The following is a 23,124-nucleotide window of genomic DNA, read 5'->3' as shown; positions in this document are numbered from 1 at the left end:
CACTACAAGATTTATAAATGTGTCTTGTGGTATCTGGTACCAACACGTAACAAGCAGATCCTTTAACTCCTGTAAGGGCTGTGGTTGAGATGCTGCAGATCAGAGTTGCTGTTCCAACACCAACCACAGATGCTCAATGGGATTGATGTCTGGGGAATTTGAAGGCCAGGGAAATACTTGGAAGTCTTCCTCATGTTCTACGAACCAGTCTAACAATCCGGGTGGTGTGGCACGGTGCATTATCCTGCTGAAAGACGGCACCGCCAGAAGGGAAGACCGTTGCCAAGAAAGGGTGTACCTGGTCAGCAATGATGTTTAGGTACATGGTAGACGTCAGAGCGCCCGGCACATGGATGACTGGACCCAGGGTATCCCAGCAGAACATCACCCAAAGCGTGACACTGTCGTCCCGGCTTGTTTTTGACCCATGGTGCATCCAGGTGCCATCACTTCCCCAGGTAAATGATGCACACGTACCAGGCCATCCACATGATGCAACAGGAAACATCATCAGACCAGACGACCTTCTTCAAATCACTCAAGGTCCAGATTCAATGCTTACGTGCCCATTATAGGCATTGTCGCCGGTGAACCGTGGTTCGCATGGGCAGTCAGAGCGGCCTACAGCTACGCAGCCCCATTTTCGGCAGGATTCTATGTACTGTGTGTTGTGACATTACTCCCATCACTAGCATTTCAATTACTGGCTAGTTGTGCCACAGTCGCCCTTCTTTTGCCATGTACCATCTGGGAGAGCCTTCGCACACCTCAAGCATTGATGAGCCGTGGTCATCCAACACTTCGCCAGCAGTTCATGGGTTCCCCCTCCTCTGACCACTTTCAGTAGGTACTAACCACGGCTGACCGTGAGCATCCCAGCAGCCGTGCCATTTCGGATATGCTCTGACCCAGTCATCTGGCCATTTTACAATTTGGCCTTTGTCAAATTCACTTGTCTGCTGCATTTCCCATCTGAAGAACAAGAGTAACACTGATTAACGGAGCTCAATATCAGGTGTTTTTATACCATGTCCCAACTAGCACACACGCTGCAGTTCACCTGCAATTGCTTCGATTTGCATAACAACTCGCTGGTCATAATGTTTTGGCTCATCGGTGTATATTAATTTGTTGGTTACAAACCCGTGGGGGGAAAGTATATTCATATACTTAAAACACAAATTGTAACTTCAGTAAGAGACTCTTACCCATGGATCTTTGCAATAGCAAAGAATGTCAAAAGTCAGATTTACAAGCATGTATCATAATTATACCAGGCCTATCCGCTTGCAGAACAGTTTCACTCTAACTCAAAATAGTGATTAGCAGACAATCAGCATGAAGCAGTGGGCAAAACTACATCTATCCATCATTTGCCATCACAGAGATCCATGGTAACAGTCTCTTACTGAAGATACCAATTTGTGTTTTAAATGGTATGAATATACTTATCCTTCACCCCCCCCCCTATGGGTTTGCAATCAATTTTGCATGGTAACTACTTCGGAGAGAGATGAAATATATATTAGTTCCAAGTAATTAGTGCGAAGCAAACTATGTACAGTATTTACATATAGCATGCAGTAATTGATAAGCTTGTACTTCCTCTATTTCCAGAATTTTACAACCTTGCAGTACACGTCATGCAATAGCTGATAAAGCTCTACAAAATGCACGCAACATGCCCAATGCAGACCAAAGCATAACTTGGAATTTTGACAGCTATGCTCAAGTATCAGAAATGCAGCTTGATTTTCATAAAAATAATTAAATTACATTCATATAATATTAATTAAATATTATTTTGGATTATAATATTAATTAAATTATAAAGTTGTTAAATCGTTATCCATAGGATGATACATTTTAAGCAGAGACTTTTAGAATAGGGTCCCCCCCCTCCAGACTGCCTCAATCTTAGGGTGTGTATCCCCCCCTTTCCCACGTTTTAAAATAGGAAAACAAGTTCCTGATTTAAAAACAGTGCCGGGGAGGAGATAAACACCCTAACTAACACTAGCCATAGTGGGTTAGGCATGTCAACCACTGCCTTCTTCCTTCTCGCTGCTATTTTGGAAGGGGAACCCTGTTCTAAAGTTTTACCAATTTAGATAATAACAGTTGTAATATTTTTAAAATAACCTAGGAATATGTGTTTTTTTTTTTTTTTTTTTGAGTCATAGGCTCCGTTCGGCACCTATAATGAATCACCAATTGTGGACGAGGCCCCATCCTAGATAGGCTTCTGCGGAAAACCAATAATATCTTACTATTCTGTGCTATCCGCTCATGATTACAGTACCACCATCGGTTTAAAACCAAGAGGTGCATATAACTTGTATGTGTTCTGTGGTTGATGTGTTGTTTTACTAGACTAAAAATCTGAATTTTGGGGAAAAAACATGCTACTTGCCTGAGATCGACTAACTCACAGCCAGGTAGTGAAAAAATCATAATCCTAGTGTCATTAACGAAATGACAACTCTGGTTTTTTTCACACAGTGTGGGGAGGACAGTGAAATCCAACTGTGTTACGCATGAGGGTGCACATACACTGTATCTTCTGCTCTTAACTCATATGTATGCTGACCGGGCCAGCCAGATGGATAAAGTGCCTGCCTGGCAACCCAAAGGTCGTGGGTTCAAATCCTGCCTCGGGCTTGGATCAGTGTAAAATGCAAAATCTTTGGGAGTTGCATTATGGCCACAGAAGCCGATGCACCAACAACTAACAAAAAAAAAAAAAAAAAAAAAACCCCTTCATATGTAGCTTTATTCACAACCTTGTGTAGTAATTATTATCATTATTAGCCACATGGTGCAAGGAAGCCTGAGGCTTATGCTGCACCAGCCAAAATAAATTCCCGAGTTACCCTGAGAGAGAGAGAGAGAGAGAGAGAGTGAGCAAGAGTCAGAAGTAGAAAGGAATCACCAAGAAAGAGAAGAAAGATGATGATATCCAGGCCAGGACCCTGGGTATGCCAAGCCCATACTCATAAGATGAGACCCCCTAATAGGGCACCCCAATAAGCTACTCTTCTGTAAAGAGTATAGCAGACCTTCTGCGAAGTACTCACAGAGTACTTCGCGGAAGGTCTTCGCCTTTGAGAAGATGAGTTATGTGTACCCTTGCAAGGATTTGCTAGTGCTACCCAGAAGGATTGTTAAATCTTAATTTTCATAAGTTATTATTAATAGCCATATGGTGCAAGGAAGCCTGAGGCTTATGCTGCACCAGCAAAAAAAAAAAAAAAAATATATATATATACAGGCATACCTCGGTTAACGTTACCTCTGATAACGAAGCCTCGATATAACGAAGTCCGCAATTTCAAGCCCCATTTAACATAAAAAAATATTCCATTTTTGTTTAATCACATGAAATCTAAACAAACTGAAGAAATTACGGAAACCTTTGGGGCTTCTCGTGGTTGGTTCGAGAAATTTAAAAAACCGGCCAGGATTCATAGTGTAAAATTAACAGGAGAAGCTGCAAGTGCAGATGTTGAAGCTGCAAATAAGTTTCCAGAAAAACTAAAGGAAATAATTAAACGTGAAAATTTTCCACCAAATTTGGTGTTCAATGTTGACGAAAGCGGTTTGTTCTGGAAACGGCTACCAACAAAAAGCTTCATTTCTATTGCAGAAAAATCAGCTGCTGGGTTCAAAGCAGCCAAAGACCGTTTAACGTTACTCTTTGGATCAAATGCCTCTGGCGATTATAAATTAAAATTGTTATTAGTTTACCATTCAGAAAATCCGAGGGCGTTAAAAGGTAACATAAAAATGAATTTACCTGTAATATGGAAAGCAAATAGAAAAGCGTGGGTTACCAAGGAGTTATTTACTGATTGGTTTTTTAACCACTTTTGTCCTGGAGTAAAACGGTATTGTCAAAAAAACAAATTTGAAGAAAAAGCTCTTTTGTTGTTAGACAATGTTCCGGGACATCCTACTGATCTTAACACGTTGGACACATGCATTCCTGTCAAAGTTGTGTTTCTTCCAGCAAACACAACTTCCCTGATTCAACCATTGGATCAGGGAGTAATAGCATCATTTAAAGCTTATTATCTGCGTCGAACTTTAAGCAATTTAACTGAACTAGAGGATAAAGAGGAAATGACAGTTAAAACTTTTTGGAAAAACTACACCATTAAAAACGCAATAGAAAGCATTGATAGTTCTTGGAAAGAAGTCACTAAGAAATGCTTAAATGGAGTTTGGCGCAAAATATGGCCAGAAGTTGTACTAGAAGAAGAAAATAACATCCAAGAATTAGAAATGAAGTTATCCAGATGGCTCAATCAAATAGGTTTCGAAAATGTCGATGAAGAGGATGTTAGAAATTTATTGAATGCAGAAGATGATGGTTTTTCAGTGGAAGATTTAGAAAGCTTTGTTAGCAACGAAGACAAAGATAGTGAAGGCGAAGTTAAAGAAGTACCTGCCGAAAAAGTGTTAACAACCAAAGATTTAAAAAGGTGCTTAAATGATATTGAAAACGTTTTAAATTTTTTTAGTGAAAATGATCCTGACTTAGGAAGAAGTGTTATAGTTAAGCGATCAGTGTTAAATGCAATAACTCCGTATAGGCAATTGTTAAATGAAAGAGGAAAAAAGCATAAACAATCAACTTTAACCTCATATTTTAAAATGTGATTTCACTTTGTATGTAAGTTGACTGTTTATTTAATAAAACTTTTCTTTGTTCGAAAAAAAGCTTTTCATTTTCTTTACGTAGGAACGTATCCCTATTCTGGCCATAGTATTTTTACCTCTGAAAACGAAGTTTCGCTTAACGAAGTAATTTCGTGGAACGCATCCTATTCGTTAATCGAGGTATGCCTGTATATATATATATATATATATGAATTACCCCCGAGAGAGAGAGAGAGAGAGAGAGAGAGAGAGAGAGAGAGAGAGATGAGTAAAAGGGAACCACCAAGAAAGAGAAGAATGCACACCCAGGGGTCCCAGCTTTGGACCCCTGGGTGTGCATTCTTCACAAATTATATACAGCACAATATGGCCTAAGTAGCCGATGCGCTTAAAACCCTACAACCACTAACCATGTAGCCAGATCAGTTTGATCTGATTCTTTTCAGCAGGAGATGGTTAGAAATTCTGACTCCACCTGCTAGATTCACGAACAAGTGCCTATACTGTTTAACAACATAACTGCCCTAACCATTTGGTTTAAGGATTAAGGCATGGGCTAGCAGGGCTCTTGTCCAAAAAAAAAAAAAAAAAAAAAAATTATGATATTAGGGTTCCCCATAAATGATTACATCTACCCAGTGGTGAGCTATAGTGGGCTCGCATGAGCCCATTATTTTTTTTAAAAATATGCGAGCCCATTGTTGAGACGATCATTTATTTTACAAATGAAATCCTAAATGCAGTTATTGAGTATCCAGAGCCAAAACTACAGTTGGGCGAGCGGGGGCCCCATTCCCAGCATTTTCATGGCGCAATCGATCGGTTATGTATTTTAAAATTGCTTCATTTTGATTTAATCAGTTGGACCTCTATTTAACGAACTTCTTTACAGCGAATTTTTTTTTTATTCCACCTTGTGTCTTGCAGTAATAAAGTAAAAATAGTTTCCATTGAACGAAGAAAATTTCCATGTAACGAACGGATTAGGAGAGACAAATTTGTATGCATTGTTCTGACCTCTGACCTTGAGGCAATTTAGATAATTAGAAAGTGCGAATTAAGGGTGAAAGGGATTACCGTTTCACAATGTTAGTGGTGTCCGTAAAACCTATGCAGTCACATACCGAGAAGTCGGGCTAGTCAATATGCTTTCCATAGCCAGTCAGAGGATTAAGAAGATTCTCGACACAGATTATAGCCTCTGGTCAACGTGTGTTGTGGTTCCCCTTTACTCCGACAAATGGACGTTTTTTTGGAGAAGTGAGTAATCCACACCTTCCAGTAAATTTCTCCTGTCTATATTTAGATGGTCACAGTAGCTGAATATCCATGCGATTCCGACATTTTGCACAATATTCAAAGAACTAGTGAGAGTAGCAACGTATGGGGGGGTGGAGATTGAGGCAATAATTAAAAAAGAAAACTATATCACCAATCTCCAAAAAACTAGTGCGAATTAAGGATGATTGCTAAAGAACTTGATGTGGAAACTATAAAGATCGGTCGTGTGTTCAGGCAACGATGAGCAGCTTTTAGCTTGCGGACAACAATTGTGGGTTGGAGGAATCATCCCGCTTTGTGCAAACATTTTGAATCTGAAGTTAAATATTCCGGATTATTAAATCGACTTTTAAATTTTTAATTTAACAATTTAGCAGTAATGATCGACACCCTGCAGGAGTTCTCTTACCTTTCAGAAGCTTTACAGAATCAATGGTAAAAGCATATACTGTAAATTAATTATTCGAACTATCAGTGCTATTGCTAATTTGAAAAATTCTGAAGGAAATATTGAGAACATGTTGAAGTGGAAAAAACTTGAAGGAATCAAAATCGAAAGTAAAAAAAATTACCTCATGACACGTTATTAAATGCATTGTGTTGGCCTTAAAGGATAAGTTATTAATGCAACAGGGCAATTTTAAATTAAATAAAGAAAATAACGATACAATTGAAAGAAATTTTAAACATATACTACCCGAAATCGTGGAATGTGAAAGAAATTTGTCTCTGTGGCAAGAGGGTGAAAACCGAATAAGAAATTTAAGTTTTCTGATAAAATATAAAATAAAAATTAATGATTTTAGAGATTTTGTCGAAGACAGTTTATCTTTAAAATAGAGTGAAATTACCTTTTCAATTAAGAAAGCCAGAAAATATCTTTGAAACCATTGCGATTAGCAGTGCTGAAGCTGAGCAAGTTTTCAGCGTAATGAATAATATTGAGTGAATGAATAATGTTGACAATTAAACACTTTGCAGATTATGACATCTAAATGGAAAACCATTGCTTCTATTTGATCCGGATTGTTACATTAAATCATTCCTCTGTAATCATCACTCAGCTATTGAGCAAAGCAGAAGATCGACAACAAATATTAATAACGTAAATTCTACGTGGCAATTTTTAGAATAAATTTTTCTTGAATATCTGTGAAATAATTTTTTCATGTAATCTCTGATTTTTATGTACTTTTTCTAGTGTTTGTTTTTTGATGTAATATTTGTTTTTATATTGTGGAATGTTTTGCGATAGTTTTTATGTTATTTGTGATATGGGAAATATTTCGTGTTATTTTTTATTCGCAATATTAAAATTTTATCATGAAAAAAAAAAAAAAAAAAAAGTATCCATCAGTGGCGTAGCTACCATGTAGGCAGGCAAGGCAATTGCCTCCGGGCCCTTTAGGGGATAGGCGTCTGGCTGTCTCCTGTTTTTGCAATTTTCATTAATTAAGTAGGGGCCCGAACATGTTCTTTGCCTCCGGGCCCGAAAAAGGGTAGCTACGCTACTGGTATTCATTATATTTCCCTAGTTGTTAAAAAAAAGAAAAAAAAAAAGACTAATAAGAAAGTTGCGCATGTGTCGAGCACGCGCAGTAGATGGTTTATGCGAAACATCCTTCGCGTTTCTTTTAGGTATTTTGATTTGTATATATCGATTACGAAACAAGAGCTTTTTTTGGTGAATATTTTATTGATCATTCACAGGTTTTCATAATTTCTGGAAGACAAGATACAATGGATTTATGATAACTAAAGTAAGAGATGTATACTTGCGAGTGCAATGTATCTAAATAGCTCTGAAAAATAGCACCGATTGATGTACCGATCTTGTAGTTGAAGCGACATATGCAGCCGTTAGGGGAACCTAACAATGGAATGTAACGAAAATGCGAGAAGGAAAAAAAAAAAAAAAAAAAAAAAAGAAGAAATTGACAAATATTTGTATTGTTGCAATCATGCTGCAGTAGTAACTTCAGGAAGCATGATTGCGACGTCATAGTATTCAAAAATTCTGAAAAGTTAGAACTCCAGACACTGTAGCATCCAGTTATCATCGTAAGGCGAAGCATGACTGGTACCAACTGATGATGTTACAAACAGCAAATTCAAAATGGGAAGCATTCAAAGAATTTATCTTGGAAGCTACTAGGCTTTACATACCAACTAAGAAATATTGGTCAATGTTTAGGCCTAAATGGATATCAGATGAACTAATGAGACATATGGCAGAGAAGAAAAATGCATGGGATACATATAAATTAATGGGTGACATGGAAGCCTATGATAGATATAAGCTGGTCTGTAACCAAGTCACAAAGGAGATTAGGCAGGCAAAGGCAGACTATGAGAAATCCTTTACAAAGCATGCAAAGAAAAACAGAAAAGAGTTCTTTACCTATGTAAACTCTAGAATGAAAGGGATGAATCAGATTGGATATTGATGGTTTAACTGTTGATGATCCTACTCAGGTGGCTAACAAATTAAACGAGTATTTTGCATCTACATTCACACATGAGTTATTCAGGAAGGAGAATACCAGAGGTGAAGTAAACTCTGGCAGTGAGCTAGATGATTTTGTAATAACTGAGAGGGAAGTGGAGGAGAAATTGTTGAGGATAAACATAAAAAAGGCACCCGGGGTGGATGGGATCTATCCAGTTATATCATAACTGATATAACTGGATAGGCAGCAAAGGACGTAAGCAAACCCTTAGCCATAATTATGAGAGCTTCTTTGGACTCGAGGAGGTACCCATAGACTGGAGATGTGGAAATGTGACCCCAATTCACAAAGGAGGATCAAAGGCTGACACAAGTAATTATAGACCCTTAGTGAGTTTAACTTCTGTTCCAGGAAAATTAATCGAGGTACTGGTTAAAGATGCGCTGCAGGATCATCTAGACAAAACTTCAGTTGTAGCTCTGACACAGCATGGTTTTGTTAAGGGAAAGTCTTGCCTGACCAATTTGATTGGATTCTATGATGCAATCACAAAAGAACTGGATGCAGGGAATAACTTTGATATTATATATTTGGATCATAGAAAGGCTTTTGATACTGTTGCACATGGAAGACTGCTGCACAAATTGGAGCAGTGAGGCATTGGAGGCAAATTGCTGCTATGGATAAAGGGATGGTTGAGGGGGAGAAGACAGAGTGGTAATCAATGGATACTGCTCATCGTGGACTAATGTTATTAGTGGAGTCCCTCAGGGTTCAGTGTTGGGTCCATTGTTGTTTTCTGTATTTATAAATGTTGATGATGTTATATCAAGCTTAATGTCCAAGTTTGCAGATACAAAGGTTGGCAGGGTTATTAAGGACACTACTGACAGTATGCTGCTGCAACAGGATCTGGAAAGGTTGAGCAGATGGGCTGAGAGGTGGCAAATGAAGTTTAACATTGACAAATGTTAAGTACTACATATGGGAAACAGTAACCCCAGAGCAACGTATCAACAAACATGAAGTTTCCTGAGCAGTGCAGACGGACTGCAAGGGTAGCTCATGGTGTCTTGTCAATGATATACAGGAATTTTTCTAGCAGGGATAAGGAAGTGATTATTCCCTTGTATAAGGCAATGGTCAGGCCACACCTTGAGTACTGTATACTGGTCTGGGGGCCTCATTTCAAGAAGGATGTAGAGCTGCTGGAACGAGTACAGAGAAGGGCAACAAGATTAGTGAATGGAACCAAGGGTTGCTCTTACGAAGAAAGACTTAAGTTTTGCAAATTACAGTGTCCGGAGACTATGCACCGGCAAGGTATATAAAGCCTTGAATGCTTTGAGCATGCTCAATGCCGATAGGATTCTTCCTCTTTCTCAGAATAATCACCTGAGAGAGCATAAATTCCAGTTGAGGAAAGACAGATGTAGGATAGATGTGCAGAAATTTGCCTTTAGCCAGCGGGTAGTTGGTTGGTGGAACAGACTTCCATCCCTTGTTGTGGAAGTTGATAGCCTAAATAAATTTAAGGCTCAGCTGGACAGGTATTTTGAACAAACAGAGGGGTGAAATGGGAGTGGATTTTTTTTTTTTTTTTTTTGTCTGATGGTGCATAAGCTTGCTTTCTTGCATCATATGCCTCTACTAATGCCGACCAGGTTTTTAATTTTTTTTTTTCCTTTTAGATAGGCCTAGGAATGTTTTACACATTCACTTATACGCATGGTTAAGGGGGTAAATAAGTTGCATCTGTCCACCCAGTAGCAGATTAAGGTCGATTGAGGCCCCGAGCACAGAAGAAAATATTGGGCCCCTTAAAAAAAAAAAAAGAGAGACAGGGAAAATAAAAATACATGTTAACCATTTTTTAAAATAAATAAAAAATATTATGTACTATGAATGTTTTATTTCCAATAAAATTTGAATATAATATATGTATAATATAATTAATAATAGCATAATAATAATCACAAAGTTTTGAACTAGTAGTTGAACATATTAGTTCAACTAATTTGTTGGGGTTTTGCGTGAGACTTTCAGAAGTCGGGGCCCAGGGCGCGCCCGGTGCGCCCGCCGTTAAATCCGCCTCTGTGTCCATCCCCTCTCCCCCCTAAATCCGCCCCTGACTGTAGATATCATACCGGTTACGAAAAATGCGTCACGCGCTGTAATCACACTACTAGTAGTGCGAGCGTGTGAAGCGCCTCTAGTGGAAGCCGCCGATGACGTCATTTCCGTGACCGATCAAATTCACTCGGTAGAAAGTCGGAAAAACTGCGAGCCCATTGTTAAAATATCCACAGCTCACCACTATCTACCCATATATTTATTTTGACTGTAAATTGCGTGTGTTCTCTGGTCGATTTGCCTGTTAGCTGGACAAAAAAAATCCCAGTTTCTGGGAAAAAATCCTTGCTATCTACATCTGAGACCGACTAACTCAGCCACGGAGTGAAAAAAGCCCAAAAGTTCCTCACATCATCGACGGGATTCGAACCCGGACCTTTTCCACCCGGTTTAAGGGGTGCCAAATTTTACAAATCATGAAAACAATAATATATATATAAGCCCGTGACTGCTGAATACGGTGCTGTTTCTTGTATTCTGTCTATCTCGTGAACTCCTCTGATCATTTGGTCGTCCCGGAGTATAAACAGAAAATTTATTTATTTATAATCTCCTTAGTAAAGGGACGCCGAAACTAATTTGTTGGGGTTTTGCGTGAGACTTTCAGAAGTCGGGGCCCAGGGCGCGCCCGGTGCGCCCGCCGTTAAATCCGCCTCTGTGTCCATCCCCTCTCCCCCCTAAATCCGCCCCTGACTGTAGATATCATACCGGTTACGAAAAATGCGTCACGCGCTGTAATCACACTACTAGTAGTGCGAGCGTGTGAAGCGCCTCTAGTGGAAGCCGCCGATGACGTCATTTCCGTGACCGATCAAATTCACTCGGTAGAAAGTCGGAAAAACTGCGAGCCCATTGTTAAAATATCCACAGCTCACCACTATCTACCCATATATTTATTTTGACTGTAAATTGCGTGTGTTCTCTGGTCGATTTGCCTGTTAGCTGGACAAAAAAAATCCCAGTTTCTGGGAAAAAATCCTTGCTATCTACATCTGAGACCGACTAACTCAGCCACGGAGTGAAAAAAGCCCAAAAGTTCCTCACATCATCGACGGGATTCGAACCCGGACCTTTTCCACCCGGTTTAAGGGGTGCCAAATTTTACAAATCATGAAAACAATAATATATATATAAGCCCGTGACTGCTGAATACGGTGCTGTTTCTTGTATTCTGTCTATCTCGTGAACTCCTCTGATCATTTGGTCGTCCCGGAGTATAAACAGAAAATTTATTTATTTATAATCTCCTTAGTAAAGGGACGCCGAAAAATCTTTCTGCCCGGGGCGTGAAAATACCTTGGTTCGGCACTGCCTTTGTATCGCCCTGTAGTACCACACTAATTACACTGGTCGGCATAAATTTCCTCCCTGAAATAATTTCGACTGATTCTTATAGAAAATGAGTTCAAAAACTCAGATATGTGCTTAAAAAGTTCTAATCAACCTCAGTTTCCAAATATCGTAGGTTAATTACAGAAAACCAAGACTGTCGTTAAAGCTTCATTTCCTACATTCCCATTTTTTTTCCTGAAAACTTGGGAGCAGTCTAATGAACACTGAAAGACCGCCGTAGCCGAGTGGTCATGCGAGCGGGTGCTAAGTACACGTGCCTTGAGTGACCGAGGTTCAAGCTCGTGACTGCTAAATACGGTGCTGTTTCTTGTATTCTGTCCACCTTGTGAACTCCTCTGACCGTTTGGTCGTCCCGGAGTATAAACAGAAAATTTATTTCACCAAGATGGTGAAATAAATTTTCAAATGGAAAAAAGATACCAGGGAAAATGGAGCTCAAATATGTTGGCAGACTACTGTTGGAATCTCATACGGGAGACACCAATGGACGATTATAAGAGCCAAAAGATAAACATTTTCATAAAATAAGGTTAATAGACCCATTGTTCAATATTTAGTACTGTATGTAATATTTTCTTAAAATACGTGAATTTTTTTTATTAGAAACTTTTACTTTATTCTCTTCTCCCTTAATTTTTTTTAAAATATGAAAAAAGAAAAAATAATTACTGCTATCCCCACACTAGGCTAAAAAAAAATTCCGAAAAAAGCAAGGGTTCGAATCCAGTCAATGGCTGAGTAGTCGGCATCAAGGGAGGGGAGGACAGCGAAAGTTTTTTCCTTCCGGAAACTCTGGTTTTTCATCCAACAAAACAGGCAGACCAACAAAACACACCCAATTTAAGGACATGATAGTGAGTGAACGAGTTTATTCGCGATTAATCATGATACGATTTTTTTTTTTTTTTTTTTTTGTTTATGCCAGTCTGATAGTTCTGCTATTGATCAGAATGAATGAATGATATGCTGTGTGTTGGTTATGAAGTCTAGGTGCTCAACTTCCAAATGGCAAATAGTTCTACAAAAAACTTCCTAAATCCTCAACACCTATTGCTTTGCTCGACTTTCAGCCAACGGTGGATACTGTATTCGATTATAGTTAGCATTGATGTGGACAGCACGACTTTGTTTAATATCTAGACTGCCAGAAAATTTCTTCGACACTGATTAAAGTTACTGTCACATTGAACATGTACAACGGGTCTATCTCAATAAATATTATTATATTATAATTCATTTTATCAATAAGACCGACCAGAAAGTAGTATACATATATACTTATTACTAGCCATACGGTGCAAGGAAGCCTGAGGCTTATGCTGCACCAGCCAAAAAGAATTCTCGAGTTACCCTGAGAGAGAGAAGAATGATGATATTCAGCTCAGGACCCTGGTTGCCAAAGCCCATACTCACCAGATTTAAGTCCCTGAGGTATTATATATACACTGCATGTTGTTTTCCTATTTACATTGTTTTTTTGTAAATAAACTATGATGACCCATTTCCAGATGTAGCCTAATTGCCTTTACACAATTGGGTAATCACCTTTTGTCTCTGTATATCATTGACAGAATCCCTACCAGCTGTTCTAGCAGCCTATTTGCACATTCTTTCTTTTGAAAGTCTTTCACTTTGCCATGCATTCTTCAATTGAATTGAAGATTCGCTCAGTCATGATATTAGAGTAGTGTTTTATGTTTGGGTTGGGGGCGGCAACAGTGGTTTCCCACAAATGTGGAATTGATAAAATTAATTTGTTAAATTTTACCAAATTAACTGATGATGTAACAATCAGTAATAGGCTGAAGGCGGGATTTTCGCTGTCCGCTTAACATAAGAAGGAAGGTGGAATTTTCCTTTGTAAATTGGGATTATCCAACTCAAATAGAGAATAGTGCACAATGTTTACGTGTACTGCATAAACCTTTGACAAAAATGGATATACTGTATAACAGTCCCAAAGTATGCGCCACTGACACCCCCTAATTCATACCTATGTTCGTGAAGGTTTTCCATTTTATGATGGCAGCCTGAGACGCCTGAAAGAGAAAGTGAAGGAACGGAAAGCAGAGGGTCGCCGTCAGAACAGATGCTCAATATTGTCTAATTCTCAGTATCATCTAATTCCGTACTTGAACTACATGATAAATTAATAATACTGAAATAACTTATTAAAATGCTTTTTATTCTTAATAAATTTCCATATATCGTAATTTATTTTTATTTTACTGTATTTTTAATAAAGGTTTTATTTTGTACTTTTACATTTCGTCTGTAGCGAAAATATCTGTTTCAGCATGCTTATTCCCGAGGCACACGATCTTTTTGCTAATACGTATTTAAAGTTTATTTTATATTACATGATTAGCAGCGAGTTGAGGTAATAATAAAGAAGCCATACAGTCTTCAATGGCACAAAAACACCGTATGATCCAGTCATATAACGTCTTCGTTCCATTGGTTAGTTAGTTAGTTATTTGGTTTTTAGGAGCATTAGCAACTAAGGCCATATTGCTCCGGGATATGCGGTGGTCATTCCTTGACCTTTCCGCATCCTCCGTATTTGGTGGTGACGGGCTCGAACCCCGGTCTAATCAAGAAGCGTGTACTACGCACTGCTGCTCCTTCCCACCTGGCTACGGAGGCGCCGTTCCATTGGATCATAAAATATTATTCAGACATGCTTGGCATCTGCACACAAACTGAAAGAAGCACATCCAGAATGATTTCTTTAAAAATACCCATATTTAGATATCAGAACAAGACCTATTTAACACACAAATGAACATTTCCATTAATTGCGTACCTTAAAAGGTAAATGCAAATGAGGTGATACAACTTTTATTCACTTGTGAGTTTGATTATGTTACACTAAACGGTAGTTTTTCGCTGTATGAACAGTATAATCTTGTTTGCATATACAGAATTTGACAAATAAGATAACAATCAATTTAAATTTTTCATTTGCAGAAGGAATCCCCATAAACTCAAGCCGTTACTGGGTGTTCATCCTTCCCCCCCCCCCCACCACCACCGAAAGTGTAATTGGTACATACACTATGGTCGTTATTATTGGACAAAAAAACATAAAATCCAAGTTAGTGGGAAGAGACCAATACAATCTGTAGCCCGCTGAGAGACCAGCAAGATGTAATTTTAATCATAATCAACAAATGTAACTTTCAATTCCAACACCCGCCCTCCTTAAAGATGGACTGAACTTGTTCTTAATGATTTAGCATGATAGCACTGCAGTTAACTCTTCAGATCTCACCTCAGTCGAACGTTCGTCGGTTGACTAGTTCTATTTTTCAGTTCACTGACTACTTTTAGTTGCGTAGTGTGCCAGTTTATGTGGTTTTTTATGACATATCATTACAAGGGTGTGTATTTATAAGACAGTTTGCATGAACGTTTGTGTGCGCCTCCCCTATGTATATTTGTGACATTCAGCAATCATTATGATAGACCACCTCACTCTTATCACCTTTACAAATTCTTATGCGGAGGTCCAGCATGTTATGAAGTAGGTGTTTGTACTTAAATGAGTAGGCAATACGATAAGTAAAAATAATGTAGATACATTGGAACTTCATATTTCCTACACTGTATGTTATTGTTACTATTTGCAACATATGGAATCATTCATTTCAGTGATAGTTTAAAATATAGTATAGTATATATTTAGTTTTTAAGGACATCATTAGATATACTGAAGGCGCATAGCACTATATTAGAAAATTCATATTAGAAAATACTGGACAGTTGCCACACCAATACCAGAAGTACGATTCGAACCCGCGACCTTTATTTTTTTAGATAAGTCACCGGACGAATCGGGCTATACGAGTTCACATTTTGGCCTAATGCTGTTGGCTATAGTTCTGCGGAGGTTATAAGGATCAGAGTTACTATATTATCCAATAATAATGTTTAAATTTTGCTTCCGACAACATTTTCAATATTTTTAATTATTTAAATATGATTCCTAGTTTAATTCTTATTCACAAACTTCTTTCCATCCCTTCATCTTCCCCAGTCAGCTAACGGGAACTGTCATTGTTCGCAAATTATTTTTTCATATATGAAGTTCAAATTGGGCATTGTATTTCTCAATTATTAAAATGTTATTTTTGAATTTATTCTTCCATTGTTTTTGAAAAATATTTCGGCATGGTAAACAAAGCGTTCTACTCTGATCTGCCTTGGCACGAAATACTAGATTTCGTTATACAGACCTTCATGCCCCTATCTCCCCCACAAAAATCTAGAGACTTTCAGGACAACTACAGGCCAGATGTAGATAGTTGTTTGCAGGATATTCGAAGAGTTCTCCTTCCTCCAAAAAATGTGACCGTGTTGTAAGAAAATTTTGATTATAATAATTATTTTCAATATCACAGATTTCGAAAATATCAAAACTTTACCTCGCTAACAATCGTAGATTTGTAGAAACTATCATCGTACTCCCATTCCGAGCATATGATTCGATTAGTTCCATTAAACGAGCTTTCATTTTTACCTTGAATTGCAAATTCAAACACCTCACACTGACTAGGGCGAACTTTATCTCCAATAGTCTCTTTTGGGAGGCTCCAGTTCTTCCACTCTTCCACTGTTGTTGTGTTCCTAACATCCGCAGGTCGCGCACACCAATGGTCGACATCAGGAGCTAAAAAAGCCATCGCCAGATTATGCCATGCTGAAAATATGCTTGTAACGAACGCGAAGATAAAAACCATTCTTTGCCACCTTCCATATCTCCCGTACACGTCGGAGATATCACTATCAGAGGATGGCGATTTTGGAACGTCTCCCATGGTCATACAGGATGTCTTTCCCTTGATTCTAAAGATTTCTGAAATAGTGGGAAAAATATTAGCATTAGTTGATATAAGTATAAAATTATTATATATTTGATTCTCTTTATTAAATAATGGCATTAACTAATGTCAATGTTTAGTAAATAATTTTTATTATAATATTTAATGCCTGATAGTATTAAATTCATATTAAATATAATAAATTCCATAATGAGAAAATACTATTAGACTACTGAAGATTGAGAAAATCTTGCATTTTCGCATAAATTATTTCTCATTTATTTTCATTAAATTATTCTTCAGCACTGCTATTTCTTTTCCATCTTGTTCTAAACTACGTAGCTCAGATTCCCCACCCTTAACATCGCTCATCCACAGTAACAATACATCTGTTTACTGCCTCACCAAATGAATGACGCCACCAACTTTACCAACTCCTCTTAAGAAGAGAGCAGCTGTGATATGCGCAAAGCGGTTCAATACGTAATTAAAAACAATTTGTATAATACTTCGTTAAAACAAACTATTTCCAATGATTTGCTTTCTGATGAGATAGACCTCCGTGACAGCATAGCCAGTTCGCGACTTTTCACTTGTTTGAAGAGGTGCGAGTTCTAATCCCATCAGACTGAAAGGAATTCGCAAGGCCTCTTCAGTGATGTAGTTAATTGGTCACAGTTAGAAGGGTTTCCTCCTCGGCTGCTCCGAGTTTTTCATTCCGTGCAACATGAAAATTCGTCCGTGAATACACATTTGTACAAACATAACACACCTGGAACAATATGGCCGAAAATCATGTGTGTTGTGATTTTTTATTTATTTTTATTATTTACGAATTCCCAAACAGGAAAGTTATTAGAACCAATAGTACTTGGTACCGTGTATGAGCTGAAAGGACGGAAGATACTTGTTCACATTAGTAGAAAACAGAAACAGAAGGAATAAATGAGGTAGAGAAAAAGTTGGTTCCGTGAGTTTGGAGGCTGACAGTTAATGGATGCTAACTGGTTTAGAAAACAGTAGGGAAATTAGACGCTAATTCAGAAGGACAGTGCCCATGGAAATATCTACCGAAGAGGGCATGCAGCAGAAAAAAAGTCTAAGAAAGAGTGGAGAGAATCGGTAAACAATAGGTCATTAATTAACATAACTGTCCACTTTTGAATGAAATCTAGAAGCTTGAGAGAGGGCTTGGGGAAACTACCGCAGATTTGGGAACGATATCACATGCCAGAATCGATTTTAAATTTGTACGAAGTCGCTAGTCGTTTGTAAGAAAAGTAACGCAGAAAATGAAAGAAAAAACCAATTTTTTTGATGCAGAGGAAGTAATATTTGTGATGTGCTTATACCAAGAGAGATTAGAAGTCGGGGTAATCCCTTGTCTAGAAATCAGTGTCATTGATGATGAGCACAATAGCAACTTTTTTTTTGTAAGAAATAAGATTGGATCGAGTTTTCAAAAGAATGAGGTTAACTGCGCCCCATTTGGAGAATAACGTGGAGATCAGCATTTAAGAAATTTGGTGGACATTTGAGACTTTGTCCTGCACAAACAGTTTCTCAAACTAGAAGGTGGAATGCAGCGTGCTTTGATCAACAGAACTGTTGATAAGATTTCTAGTCAGTAGAGGAAGGTCACATCTACAAATAGGAAAAGAATGGAGAAGGAAATTAACCTTAGAAACACAAGCATTAATGGAGAAATTAGAAGAAAGCATCACATATCATGAGCGTTCAGAGAGAAAACTAGATATCCAATTGCAAAAAAAGCAGTGACAGGCCATAAGATGGGAGCTTGTTTGGCTCACCTTTATGCCATACCCGACCAAAAGCCTGAAAAATGTCAAGAGAACTATTTGAGTTTTTGTTTTTTTTTCCCATTAGATTTGTCCAAAGATGAATAACACCAAAACATCAGTGGATCAACACTAACGAATCCGTATTGGTAACAATCGATCAGATGGAAGGTTTCGAGATAGTTTAAGAGCTGGCAGTTGATGCATTTCTCCATAATTTGGAAAGAGTAGAGATAGGCGCAATGGGGCTCTAATTGGAAGGCAGGGATTTGTCGACCATTTTAAGAAGTGGATGGATATGAGCAAATTTCCAGACAGAAGAAAAAACACCAGTGAATAAGAAAGCGTAAAAATGCTACACAGAACAGGAACAAGCTCAGAAGCACAGGTTTGAAAACAAATTGAGAAATGCAATCAGAACCGCAGTTTTATTGCCATCAGGATTGTTTTGAACTTTTCTAATATTCTACGGTCTGAAGTCGACAGGAGGCATTGAGCGGAGTGTAGTGGGAATGGTAGAAAGTGGATTTCCAAGATCGTCCATAAAAAGAGTTAGAATAAAAATAAATGTCTAGTAAGTCTGCTTTGTCTTTAGCCGAGAATACAATAGAACCAGAAGGTTGTAACAGTCGTGCTAATTATTCATTGATAGAAGTTGCAGCCAATAGCTTTGGCAAGAGACCAGACTGCTCGACCACCATTTGGACAAGACGCAAGTTTTCTGCTCATAGCCTGGTCAAAATCGAACTTGGATTGATTAATAACCATTTTATAATTGTTGGGAGCTTTAGTTGAGGCAGAAATTACAATTGCAATATGAAATATTGCAATATGAAACATTATGTCAAATAGGCTTAACACATTTATTGGAAAACCAAGTTATAAGAAGTTATGGTGGAATGGATTTCATTCCTACAAGAATAATTTTACTGACACGACCAGAGCAAACATTGGCACTAAAAGATTTAAAATAGTAATCCAACCAGGGAAATGAACAGAAATCATGTATATTTCTGTATGAGTAAGGCAGTTAACTGTTCTCAGGGGGGGGAAAGAATAGGGGGTTACCGCATGAGTTATTCTGAATTTGTCAGTCCACACAACACAACACAAAGGACAAAATACACCGTTGCAATATGGCCTAAGATGCTGCTGCGCCGTGAATTTTGGAAGGAGAAAAAGAATAAAAGCAAGTAAACAAACGTTTGATCATCAATAATCATTTGTCTTAAGGACCAGTTTAAAACAGGTTATTCAATTCTCTTATTTCACAGTAATATCATTATGTAATAATATAACATCATTACATAATATTATATTATGTTATAATATAATAGTAATATCAAAATGCAAATGCTATATACATCAAGCTCCGATCATGCGTTTAGGAACAATAGTTAGTTCAACCCTTTTCAAAAGCTACGTGGTAAACGCCTGAGTTCGATGCCCAGTTGAGACGGGAAATAGTTATGGGGAGATTTTCGCACAGGGATCGAGATCTGCATGGTTTTTCTCCCCCGAAACAGACTATAGATTTTACAGACAAAATATATTAGCATTTCATGGCCTTAGTTGTAGTCCCAATAGTTGTTAGTCCTCTTATGTAGGTAAAATGGGAGACTAATAGAGGTTCACTATGTTTAATATAAACTCATGGGCAAAAGTTAAGATAAAGTAATATCGAAGAAATTGTTATAGCAGTGCAGTACATTTTATGTTAAGTCTCACAACTGAGCTTACAAGACCTCTCAGTCGTCTATATTTAAGCATTGTTCTTGTAGTAAAGTAGGTCTTTGCTTATGGAATCAAAGATGAATGGATAAGACCTTTCAGCAGCATTGATCTTCTGCTACTAGTTGCCTCAGTGAAATACCACAATATTAAGCAGCACTTCCTAAAACAGAGGTGAAGTTCTACTTATTTATAATCTGGTGCACTTCTCCATACAGCCATTTTGGTGTTTATTAGCACCTCATGGCGAAAAGTCAGACATATCTATCAGTGTAGCATCTGAAGAAACAGAAAGGCCATCTTGAGGATGGCGCCACATTACAAATAAGTAGCACTTACAAAGAAAGATATGATACTTATTTGTAGTGTAGTGTAGCACTTGGGCAACTTGTCTTAATTGCTTCACAACATAAGAATCAAACAGCAGCTTATCCTTCCTTATATATTCATGTCCGTGTATAAAAAATTTGCTGTAGGCTTATTGTAGAAACAATCATATCATAATGAAAGAGTGAACTATGGATAAAATATGCCATGTCTTAAATACGCAAACTAGTGTATCTGAAAATCAGCATCTAGCAGGTCGAACATCTCAATAGAAACAACTACCCCTGGCAGCAAGGCAATGATTATGAGGGAGTCATGCTGTTGATTAAGAGTAATTGGTAGTATTGATGCCCATTCCTGCAGGAGGCAGTTCGCTTACGGTTCTGAAGATCTAAATTTGCTCATAAGTTTTTAGATCCCCAAAAAACGAGTGGTCACGCCTTTGAGTGACCGTGGTTCAAGACTACGTGACTACTAAATATGGTAATATCCCTCTGTTCTCTATCTTATGACCTTCTCTGATGTTATGTTTTCGTGCTGGAGTATAAACAAAACTAAAATTTAATAAAACAAAGTCCTGAATGTAGCTGTAATTTTAGTAAGGAATGGGAACTAAACAGCGATATAAAAACGATTGGGAAGAAAAGAACGAAATGAGTAGGCGCATTATGCATTGCTATGTTCATATGTATTATTAGAAGCTCACTGAAGCAGAAAGGATACCTCACTTCAGTGAGTTTTTAATAATACAACCATATTTTTGAAAAAAGAAAATAAAAGTGGGATATGAAATGTATTAATTTACTAGATCATGAAGTGTGGGTGAGAGAGAGACAAGAAATTACCATTAATAAATCCTGATATAGGGTTCCCCAATCTCAGAGAAATTTAAAAGGATGAAATGAAAAAGGCAGGAACTGAACATTCATCAAAATGGAATAGCACTCTACTGATGGAAAAGAAACGCGATGGAAATTTTAGAACAGTGTTAAACTAGCAGAAGGTCAACTTGGTGACGCGTCAGATCGATTTTCCATTACCTGGCATTAGTTAATTACTGTGCAGTTTGAAAGGAGCTAAATTTATATCAAAATTAATATGCACTAGGGGTATTTTTCAGATCTCTTTAAAGAAAGCCCTCGTGGTTGAACAATTGGTAGAATTGCCGTATCCTCCCCACACTGGGTGGAAAAGGCCAGATTTAGGTGTGCTCATAAAAGTGATTTTGCAGTTAAATGTTGCTCTAATTTGGCATTGGTGGCAAGTCTTACAATACTACCTTACGTCTCCATCCATACTCTTCCTTCTCTCTCTCCCCAAAGTGGGATCTTCCCTTTTTGCTGACTTGCTATCCCTTTTCTTCCAGATAATATTACTATACCTAGTTGTGGACACAGAATCTGCTTGCTTCCCAAATACAGTAAACCCTCGGTAATCTATATTAATTGGAGGTGAGGTCATCCGGATTAAACGCGATAATCCGGATTAGTGAAGCAAAAGATAGCCTTAAAAGAACAAAATCTTAGAACACAAATAAATGGAAAATTTAATAAATAAAATATGTAGTGCTGATGAAAATAAAAAAAAAAATATCACTGTACAGCCTTTATTTAAAAACTATAAAAAGACAATACATTTATGTATTAGTAGATAGATAAATGTACATTATTGTTACTTTTCCACACAACTAAGCGTATTGTCTTTTTATCAGGTGGTGCTGCCGTCGCACGTCAACCTTACTTGATCGTTGCTGTTAATACCTCTTAAATACAGCTTCTTTCAGTAACACTTATTTTGGCTTTTTTAATGTCTGTCTATTTGATACACTGCTATTATCACTTCCCACATCGAATTTCAAAGATGACTTTTTATATATTCTTGTTTTTTTTAATATCTGATACAGTCTATTGACCAATACCAAAAATTCTTCAGAATTTTTTTTCCAGAAAACCCCATTTTCAAGCTGTTCTATCACTTTGAGCTTGTTAATGATAGTTAAAGTAACATTCTTTTTATTCTATTTCTCAATTTTTTAGAACCCCTAATTATATAAAATATGTTAACTTATGTACATATATACGTATTAAGAAGTACGCAAGTGAAGCGATAAGCAATAACATCCGTCCGACTCAGAGTCGGCAACGATACTGAACAACACACAAGACAATGATGTATGGTCCATCTCTCTCTGCGCAGTCAGAGTGACTCATCTGCCTTCCTAAATCACGTGTCTTTCAAAGTACTCAACTGTGAACACAATTTTTCATATTCCGATTATCCGACATCCGGATTAACGAGCGTTTACTGTATCCCAATTGAATTATTATCACCTCTAGGCTCATATTTATGTAGTATTTGGCCCTACTGTGTTCTTTTTCAATTGATATGCATTTCACTTCTGGATCGAATTCCTGTATTTATAGGTTCCATTTTATCAGCTATTTTTTAATTTAACTATTTTTATTTTCTTGTAAATTTTTAACGTTATTTTTTTATCATTTATATTTTAAGAGTAGAATACCAAGTACATGTTTTCCTATCATAGAAAAAATATTTAAATTTTCT

At 37.6% G+C, this 23,124-nt stretch overlaps 1 protein-coding gene across 1 annotated transcript in view; it reads right to left on the bottom strand.

Annotated features, from left to right (window-relative positions):
* Positions 1 to 23,124, bottom strand: part of LOC150091274 (organic cation transporter protein-like) — a 212,738-nt gene that overhangs the window by 145,400 nt on the left and 44,214 nt on the right. The window contains exon 2 of the mRNA XM_090383043.1: positions 16,307 to 16,737. Coding sequence (XP_090239169.1) covers positions 16,307 to 16,705 — 399 coding nt within the window. The 5' untranslated portion in view covers positions 16,706 to 16,737. The remainder of the gene's footprint in view (positions 1 to 16,306; positions 16,738 to 23,124) is intronic.

Source organism: Mastigoproctus giganteus, chromosome 1 (assembly GCF_048544385.1).
Source record: "Mastigoproctus giganteus isolate SK-2022 chromosome 1, ASM4854438v1, whole genome shotgun sequence".
Taxonomy (NCBI): Eukaryota; Metazoa; Arthropoda; class Arachnida; order Uropygi; family Thelyphonidae; genus Mastigoproctus; species Mastigoproctus giganteus.
This window is presented reverse-complemented; position numbering and strand designations above follow the sequence as displayed.